This window comes from Perca fluviatilis, chromosome 19 (assembly GCF_010015445.1).
Source record: "Perca fluviatilis chromosome 19, GENO_Pfluv_1.0, whole genome shotgun sequence".
Lineage (NCBI taxonomy): Eukaryota > Metazoa > Chordata > Actinopteri > Perciformes > Percidae > Perca > Perca fluviatilis.
Genome location: NC_053130.1, coordinates 15,912,547 through 15,923,175, shown reverse-complemented (window position 1 = coordinate 15,923,175; position 10,629 = coordinate 15,912,547). Strand labels below are relative to the sequence as shown.

General features: G+C 39.2%; 1 protein-coding gene across 1 annotated transcript in view; it reads right to left on the bottom strand.

Moving 5' to 3' along the window:
- The window catches only part of lrmda (leucine rich melanocyte differentiation associated), a 216,906-nt gene extending 206,492 nt beyond the window's left edge, over positions 1–10,414 (bottom strand). Inside the window, exons 1-2 of the mRNA XM_039784726.1 lie at positions 10,143–10,414; positions 9,465–9,565 (exon numbers count right to left, since the gene is read on the bottom strand). Of these exons, the coding sequence (XP_039640660.1) occupies positions 9,465–9,565; positions 10,143–10,184 (143 nt within the window). The 5' untranslated portion in view covers positions 10,185–10,414. The remainder of the gene's footprint in view (positions 1–9,464; positions 9,566–10,142) is intronic.
- Positions 10,415–10,629: the final 215 nt, after the last annotated feature.

Here is a 10,629-nt window from a genome sequence, read left to right as displayed (position 1 = left end):
TTCTAAATAATACCCAATAAATCCCCTCTTTTTAGCAAGGTCCCTGTGACAGCTGGCAGTGCAGAAAAATATAAAGTAGAGAAACAGAATCTCTTTTCCTTTCTTTCCTCCGTCTTTTTTTTTTTTTTTCTCTTTTTTTTCTCTCTCTCAGAGCCAATAAAATGTCAGCCTTTCTCCTCCTCCAAAGTGTTGGCTAGATGTCAGCAGACCCTTCTAAAGCTCTGCCACTGCAAGCTGAAGGCCTGTAAATCTCTGTGTCAGTGGCACGCCATCCATCTTGGGATATACAATAAAAAATGTGACGCAGTCATAAAAGGAATGGCATCGCTGCCCAGTATATATAATGTGAACAAAAGAAACATAAAGATGTTCCATTCCATTCAGAATCCGAAACCACAAGATGGCCTTATATTGAAGAAGAGAGGAGGATGTGGATTGCCCTAGAAGGTTGATGGCAGCTCCTGACAGTGATTAACAGATGGTTCCACTGCCATCAGTGGACTTTAGTTGTGTTTTAACAGAGAGATAAAGATTTATACTATATATGTTATACTGAGGTTAAAGGAATTGTGCAGCTGATAGACTGCTCGACTGCAGCCAAAGCCTGTTATAGCGTATTCCACTGTGGCATAGACCTCCATTGTTATTGTTCAAAAATTATTAAAAAAATACATCAGTGAGCCACACTGTTGCAGTAGTTGACATTTTCCTTCATTATAAATAACATGGGAACTGTAATTTATTCGGATTCAATCCCACCTACACTGTCCTGCAGCTGTAGATCTTCACAAGAGCGCCAAATGTGGGATCATCTGTTGTTGAAAACAGTCCCAGACAAATGCACCATTTACTTGTGTTTTAGTACAATTTGCTTAGAACTACAGTGCCCAGCTGTTTTAGAAAATCACAGAGCCATTTTGAAAGAGAAATCTATATATTTGTGACCCACTTTTACAAGAAGATTTACATCCTCAGTGTATGAGAGCCACAGACAGGGTAGGGAAGTTGGAAAGTAAACGGACTACCGCATGGTTGGTTTTGGTCTTTTCACTGAATTTGTTGACAATCCTAAACAAATTTTGCATCATACTATTCCAGTGAATTTGGTCAGTTAAGTAAATATCTGCAAACACAGACATGAGTCTACCAAGTTTATCTTCATTATTAGTTGCTTGACACTCTCAACGGCTGTCTCTTGAGAGAATTGATGTATAACTTGCTGTTGCATAAATGTGTACTTCTGCAAAGCTGTGGGCAACATCAAGGATTGTTGCGCAGTGTTACTGGATCGTTTGTTGCCATGGTAATACCCGCAACTTCCTTAAACAAGCCTGGCAGAAGAAGTAAGAAAATACTTTCAACTGCATTAACTAATGCACGAATGAAATCACATCAACCATGCAAGAACCGGCAAGCTGGAAGACCTTGATTGTGCAATTACTCCACTTAGCCTATTCATTTAGCTGTTTTTGTTCTTACTGTAAATAGTACTGGATGTGAGAGTGTGGTTTTCTTTTAAAACCTACATAAAAACATTTCCAATGAGAAAAAATCTGCAGTGAAACATCTTCACGCAAGTTTTTAGAAAAGCAAATTTAGCTGAAGAGTGAAAAAACATTGCTGGACACAGAAAACACAAAAACAAAACAATGGACGTTGGTTGCAATTTGTGGAAGAGCTTTCAATCATATACAAGTTGTCCAATTTACATTGGAAGGTTGTTGTCTTAATTGATTTAATGCAGAGAGGTTTTATGTCAGATGCCTATAATGTAACATATCTGGATTTTACAGATCTATCCAAAGGCATTAAAATGGAGATTATCCAAACTGTCCAAAATCTAATTTCATTTCAATGACTGATCCTGTGACACACTGAGCCATCACATACCACACATCTGTTTTTGGTAATAGCACAAATAACTCTTTACTTCTTCACTAAAGGATTCAGTAGCTCTGGCTCTCTGTTGGCACTGTGTTAACCATCCTCAACAGTTAGAAAGGTGTTTGCAGCAATCACATAAAAGAAAACTTTGATATAACCTCAAATTGGAGAGATGAGGGAACAAGACAAGCCATCCATTAGGCATAACATCCTTAGCTCTATGTCATCCCATCACTTTCCCAGGAGTAGCACATAATTTAAAAAAACATCCCAGTGAAAATTAAAAAAAAAGGTTGGGTTTTTTTCCCCCTCCAATACCATAGAATAATATTTTGTTATCAATGTCCTTGATATGAATAACTTATTTCCTGCCAGACCATGTCCCTCTCATCTCTCGGTTTTAAATCTCTTAGGGCTGGGAGAGCTCTGCATCCTCCTTAATTTATGAGACACAGATGAGGTTATCCTAGAATATCGGCCTAAACAGGCCTGATAGATCGGATATGGAATATATTTCCTCAGCAGAACACAGTACGCCACCACTATTACCAGACACACACACTCTAGACTTCCAGTTAAGTGATTTGAGGACTTCATACTGCCAATGTTTCATCTCCTCTCCTCCTAACTGACACTTTATCTGCATACCGGCATCTCCAAAGATTGAACACTTAGGCAAGACTTGCCGTTGTCACTTCTCATTCTAGGACTGGTCTCGTGCCTCTTACTGGGCTTCTGCCAATAACAGACCTCCCCCCCCCAACCATCAAACAACCAGAGTCTACCTAGCTTGGATAGAAAAGGAGCACTTGATGTCTGTGACACTCATTTGTCAATTAGCAGGCCCCTTCCCGTGTTGACATACAGCAACTTGAAAGACAGAGCGGTGCCTGTGACGGATTAAGAGAGACAGATGAGTGAGGCATGAGCAGCGGAGTAATACTGTAATGTTCTTTAGATATGAATATAAAACGACACAGCTGACAGGCCATACAAGGTTTTATTTCATTTCTCAGTGTACCAGGCCTCCCTACTTTGTCTTCTTTGTTCTCTTTTCATCAGACTACTTACATCTCATTTTGACAGCCGGGCGACATTTAGAGCACTTTCGTTTTAAAACGCGAGTTAGCATACTTGATTTGTCATTAAAATGCAAAACGCCTGCCATCACCAACATATCCTGGGTGAGCACATACCCCCTCAGACACAGGCACACACAAACTGTACACACACACACACACACACACACACACACACACACACACACACACACGTAGCTAAGGTTAATCTGCAATGCAAAAGTCCAATGTGGACTCCTCTTTCTTAATGGCAGGCTGAATTTCAACTTAAAAATTTAATTACTCATAAATCTTATAAGTATAAATTATTTAAAGTTATATGTGTTCAGAAATTTAAAAGGCACCTGTCTCTTTACCAAAAACTGACCATGTCTGCAATAATAGAATTAATTTAAATGCATCACTCCTAACTGTAACTACAACAGTGTGTGACACACTGGGTCAAAGGACAAAATAGCAGAATGATACGCAAGTTAATTAAGGATCGCCATTAAAAGCATTATTTGTGTTACCAACAACATGTGTTTTTCCTTTGTTGTTCGGTGTGACCGTAGACAGAATACAGGTCAAGCAAGGCAGGAGAACGCTACCAATGATGGAGGAAACCGGTGACTTTCCTCTAAATGCATCAATGGTTGTTTGAAGTAATTGCAATAGAAATTTCAGAGCATACTCATCAAATTTGTTTTGGCCTTTAGTGAAACTTTTTTTCAATCACATACAGGATTTGACACTTAACATTTAACACTATTGTACATAAATAATTTCTGATCAAATAACTAATCCAGTTTACCACCAAACTCCTTCTCATTTCAGATTTCCATATGAGTGAGTATACAGTGAATATACAGTCTCAACACATTTGCAAAAGATTGATTTGGTCTTGGAAGACCTTTTTACACTTATTTCTACAAGATTTTACCACAATAAAACAGAATATAAGAAATACCTTTTGTCATAATGCAATTCAATAACAACAAACTACTACCACCAAAATGATCAGAGTTAAATCAACACCTCTCTAACACAGTCGCAACAAAAACTACATATGCTAAAGGTGGGCATTATTGCAAGGCTATTTTATTGTAATAGTTTGTACATGTGTTCCCATTTTTGTGTACATTTTAAGCACTACACTTTAAAAATGTTCCGCTGTAGGTATTGTTTAACAGATGAGATCAACTGGAATGACCAGCATTATGAATAACTATAGCAAATATTTGACAGTTGTTTGTAACATTTTATATGCAATTTAACATTACATGTGCAGTAATCAGTATCACATGATGACAAGTGATGGGCAGATTTAACTAGCTAAAACAAATCTAAGTGAAATAGAGCTGGTTTCACTTATAGGTTAGGTCTGAGGTTTCAAAAATGTTGCCATTGTACAAATGTTATTTGTTTATTAAGATGCCATGTCAGATCTGAGAAGAAAGGCTGTCACTATTCTAACAACATTAGGATGTATCCTGTGACTCACAGACATGTGTCCTCCTCCTCAAACCTCATGTGTCCACGGCGGCAACACTGCATGTAACAGATGCAGACACCCATAGTGCACCCCAGTCACAGAGGAATAATGTCAAGACAGCACATGCTCACTCACTGCATTGTGTACACACCTGACCTGGAACAAAGTGGACGACACAATACTATCCAAGCCCATCCCGAGACAGAAATCTCACTGTGAGCCACACTTCTCAACACATTGATGAGACAGGTTGAGGCTGCAGCACACAGAGGGAGAGGTGTGGGTGTGACAGCCCGCTACCATAATTTCACCCTGCCATTACCTGCCCAGCCACTCACAGTTATGCTCACAGAGACAGATGCACAAACACTGTGCAAACATGCACAAGAATGCACACACACATAAGCATATGTGCAACACACACAGCAACACTCCAGGACTCAGTTAAAGGTGATGCCAGTACATTTCTTCTCATTGTGACTCCTTGTCAGGTTGCTGGATGAGTGTTGTCAATTGAGCTGACAGAAATAAGCATATTAGCTACAACAAACTCTGGCAATGTCTCTCTCTCAATTTGAGTCAAGCAGCATAAAGAAGCGCTTGACGCTGAAGGCAGTCCAGCGAGTCTCAATAACATGTGCATCTGTTTACACCTAGTTTACTTCAGCTGAAACTGAAACAAGGTCATTGTGTCAATACGCAAATGTCTCTACTACCGGATACGTAATGTCATATAGAAGATTCCTGAATGTTTAAGCTAGGAGATAAATAATTATATAATATTGTGATATAAGGCTTAAAGAGATATTAATGATAAATCCAGCTCTGTGCTATGGCAGTGTGGGCAGTGTGCTAAGATAACGGGTACGGAGCTCCTGGTACAATGTTATATTACAATGAAGCTTAAATGTTGTCTTTTCTTGATATTTATGACTCCGTTATAGCGAGCATGATACAGTCATCAGTATCCGGCAATAATTGCTTAAAAATACAGTGTTTGGTGAACAACTAAATTAAAATATTGCCATATAATAAAACTATCACACTTAGGCCTATTTGATAAGTGGATGATTCATATATTTACTACAAGGGCAAAAGTGTGCCTTTACATTTATTTTAGCCATAATAAGCTACATATGCTACTTAAATGTGACATTTACTAGCCAATTTTGAATGGATTAAGCTAATATCTAGCTTTCTGTGTATTCCTAAAAAAGGATTCACAATTAGGCTAACTGTTGTCAGCATGACAGTCATCTTGCAGGAAAGCCCACCAGTACAAGCAAAGAAAAATTGTTTGAGAATGTTATGCCAAATAAATGTTGAATGTTTTGAAGCGGTTTTGGTTTGTGCTAATTTCCTTAAGTGATCACAAAAGTATCACCAGTATCTTACTGAAAATATTGTAAACTTTTTATATCAAGATATTGTGTCAAAAACATATTAGTCCTTACCCACAAAAAAAAAAGGATGGTGGAAAAAGCTTTTCAGCCTTAAGCTGTGAGTCAGGGGCCTCAAAGGTGCATTCTTATGGGGATCAAAACTACTGAGGGGGCTGCTATGCCTTAGTTAGCATATAACTTTATCACATGTTGAGCTGCTTATTGAATTTCACAGCTCCCCCCACCCATAACCTCCTAATTGTGTCATGTGAGCACAGACAACAATCGCAACAGAGAACAAATTTAGGAGAGAATAGTGGATATATAGGTCTGTAATGTGAGTGTGTGTATGTTGGAAATGCCAGCATAACTGCCCTAGCAGGTCAGTAATGTATACTTTATAGCTATGGGTAGAGATACCGTGTTCATACTGTGCTTGCAATGGGAGTTAACAATTATGTTAGCTTGCTATACAGGTTTTCAATGTGAGCCATTTAAACACACTGTCTACAAGAGAAAAAGATGAAGCACTATGTAACAGATCATTTTGCCCACTAGCAAACCATCAATCAATAGTCCACTGATATCAGCCCCAATTGGTTCAAGGACCACTTCATTGCTTCTGCAACACTTCTCTGTCCATACCACACTTTGAAGTTTAGTAATGATATCTGACATCTGAGATTAGCCAAACTGAAAATGATTAATTAATTAGTAATATCTGAGTCCTAAATATTTGATTCTAAAACATCAAGTACTTAATGTGATGGGTTCAAAGGTGAGAAACATAATGCCAACCTTGATCTCTCTGACAGCAACACACAAGGGTTGTTTCAGTCAGATTTCATGAAGCTTTTTGCCAGACAACATTACTTCCACTAAGGTAACACCAAGACATCTGTTATTTCACCAAGTATTTTGTACCATGCACATAGCAGTCATGATCTAATGGAAAACATCATGTTTAAACAATACAGATTACTCATATGTCTGCCAGTTACTGCAAGTTAACAGTGACATGAACATCTTGCTTGCTTACTTACTTACTTTGATAACACTAATATGGAAATACTTCTGATCACCCACTCTGGCATTAACCGAATGTGGATGCTGAAAGTGACTGATTACATTTGAAACCAAAAGTACAGTATGATACAATAAGGAATGAATACAATTCCATTCAGCAAATGTTGTTTTTTCAATTCCAGAGCTTTAAGAGAAAAATATGTCTGTGTGCGTTGGAGGGCAGCATGATTAATAAAAGAGAAAACTCATGCACACCATCCTTCTTACAGATGGCAAATTTATTTGCCATACAATTGTCAGTCTACAAGACTTTCATCAGGTATGTGAAGAAACATCACAACAGTTCCTTATAGATGCATACTGTTTATGCAGTGTAACCACTGACCACATTTTTGTGGGGTCATACACTTGTCGAAGGTCATGCAGAAAGCAAAATGTTGTAATATTTTTGTTGTAATGTTGTAAATGTACCATGTCTGATTATTACACGACTGCACCCCTGTTTATGGCAGATGACACCACAGTGGTGGGCCTGATCAGAGAGGAGGATGAAACAGCATATAGGGATGAGGTTCAGCACCTAGCTATGTGGTGTAAAAACAATAACCTGGCACTCAACTCCCAGAAGACCAAGGAGATCATCGTGGACTTCAGAAGAACCACATCAGCGGTGCTAAGGTGGAACGTGTGTCTAGCTTTAAGTTCCTTGGGGTCCACATCACAGAAAATCTTTCTTGGTCTCTCAACTTCTCTAGTCTGGTGAAGAAGGTGCATCAGTGCCTTCACTTTGGACCCTCAAGAAAGCACACCTATCTCCTAGAATTCTATCAGACTTACCGCTGTACTATTGAGAGCATACTCACAAACTGTATCTCTGTATGGTACGGCAACTGCAACGCTGCCGATAGCAAGGCACTGAAATCTGCCCAAAGGACTATTGGCTCCCAACTCTCCTCCATCCACAACACATATCATAACTGTACAAACAAAGCCAATTGTCAAGGATGCCACCCACCCAAACCATGGTCTTTTCACCCTACTTCCATCTGGCAGGCGATACAGTAGCCTGCGCTCCCGCACCAGCAGGCTCAGGTACAGCTTCTTTCCAGAGGCTGTAACATTGCTGAACAAAACTTCACCTCCTGTCTAGCACTTGCACTTTAGTGTTTACTTCTGCACTGTTTACCTGTTTACATTACCTGCATGTTTACCTGTTTACATTACCTGTTTACATTTACTGCACTGCACTGTTTACCTGTTTACATTTACTGCATGTTTACCTGTTTACATTTACTGCACTGCACTGTTTACCTGTTTACATTTACTGCATGTTTACATTACCTGTTTACATTTACTGCACTGCACTGTTTACCTGTTTACATTTACTGCATGTTTACATTACCTGTTTACATTTACTGCACAGCACTGTTTACCTGTTTACATTTACTGCATGTTTACATTACCTGTTTACATTTACTGCACTGCACTGTTTACCTGTTTACATTCACTCCTGCACCGTTTTATAAATGCCCTTGCACTACCAACATCCAAAACTGCACAATATATATTTATTTTTTATATTCCATAACCTGCCCATAAACCTGTGCATATATATGTATATATATATAACTATATATATTATTTATATAGAATGTCTATACTCTCTGTACTTAACCCTCTAGACTCCTTATCTGTCAATGTAGACATGTAATCTGGAAAACCTGTATTTATCTAACTATACACTGTTGTACATAATTAATCTCTATCGTCTAGATAACTGCACAGAATATTTTACTCACCTGCACTTTGGTATTTAATGCTTATTTTGCACTTATGGTTGGATGTCAACTGCATTTCATTGGCTCTGTATCTGTACTCTGCTAAATGACAATAAAGTTGAATCTAATCTAATCTAAATTGTCATAGCATCCAGCCATCATGTCCATTAATTATGACGACATTTTTTTCCCCAGCAACATCTGTTTCACAGTCACACAGCTACACACCTTCACAGTGCCTTGCTTAAAGGTACTTCAACCATGTGTTCATTCATTTATTTATCCACTGACCAGAAACCGATTTTTCCAGCGGGTCTGAACACTGTATGTGACACAATGTAAATCAGCTAAATTGCGGACTCCACATTTCCAGCGCTGCCTGCAATAAAGTGTCTCTATTGAGACAGCTCCATGGCCTGATGAAAAGGGTTCAGAAGCAAAAGCACCTTATAACTATCATCTCCTTTCTTTTACATGCCAGATTTGTGCTTGTCCTGCTGTTGAAATGGCAGCCCCCTCTGAAGCAGCTGCCATGAGGTGTTCCTTCATGTCCTGACACAGGAATCTTTTCTTCCATTTTGCCCCCAAATTAGCATGTCACATTTATTGATCACTCCTTCTATCCTGCCCCAGCGTGGCACCAACCCAGCTCTAACACTCATTCAGCTCTTTGATGTCATGATGTCACTCTGACCACCTATAGATCGAGGGCGAACATTCACTTGCACCTGATGTAAGGATGTATGTCTCCCAGTAACAGACTGAGAGAGAGGGACAGAGACAGACATAGCATATGCATCCAGATGATTACATGTTTGTCGCCTTTGCATCTGTCATCTACCTGAGCTGATTGAAGCTTAGATCCAGCCTTCTTGCAAACTGGCCATATGTGTCTCCAAGGAAGTCTGGAATGTCCTTGCAGTCATGTCCGATGTAGGAAATCTTTAAGAATAAAACAAAAAGTAAAACTGAGATATGTGTGAGATAAGTAGCAATAATACACCGACACCCCTGACATCAAAATAAAATTGTTTCAGGACACCCCTCCTTTAAAACAGCAATGACTTGGGAACATCATTTGAATTATTTTTGAATGCCATAGGATGCCATATAATGCAGCAGTTAACCCCACAGTTAGGACGCATAGGAATAGAAGTGTGTAACTGAATTTTGCAAAGATACAATCATTTTCTATAAGCTTCCCAATGATCATACATTGCATATTACTTCAACCGTTTAAAATATACTGCCATGTACATGTCATTACACGCCATTACACTTTATGACATGATATCGCTGCAGCTTGGAGGCATTTTTTCTCCAGTGGCATTGTAGGAGGAAACGCAATAAAGTCACGACTGTCTGTATTAGTAACGTCAGCTATTACGGCACCGGTGATGTCGTAAGTAAACAAAACCCGTATACATTAAGCACCGGGAAACCCCACAGTCACTGATAACGTCTCGCCTAAATGCGGGGTGGGGCAGAGTCCGACAGAAACTTTCCAAAACAAACTTACTTGAGTCCCATTCAAAGCGACCAACGACTCGTTATGTGCCATAACTTTCTCCTGAGGCTGACAGCTCGAGCTCGGTGACGGTGTTTTTTAAGATACGCTATCTGAGTTAATATCCAAAGTCCTGTTCACGTAAGGAACCCGCTGCTGTCAACATTAATACATTGTGGTGTTTTGTGGATGTAGCCCGGCTACTTTTGAGATCTACTGGCGCTTTCCAATTGACTTTACAGTTTCCGCGTGCCGTGTCAATCAGCTGACCTGTTGTGCGGAAGCGCCAGCGAAATCTGAGTGGCGCCTTGCTGCCAAGCGAGTAATGATGAAACCTTTAATATTAACAGTCTATGGTTTAACGTTAGTTAAAACACCTTTACATTTTAAAGAAAGCAAATGCTTTTTTGTAGGCTATAACAAACAGCCAGATAAGACCATCAGCATCTGTTGAAAAGCATCAGTAGAATACACCTGTTTTTAGATACCAGTAGTGGAA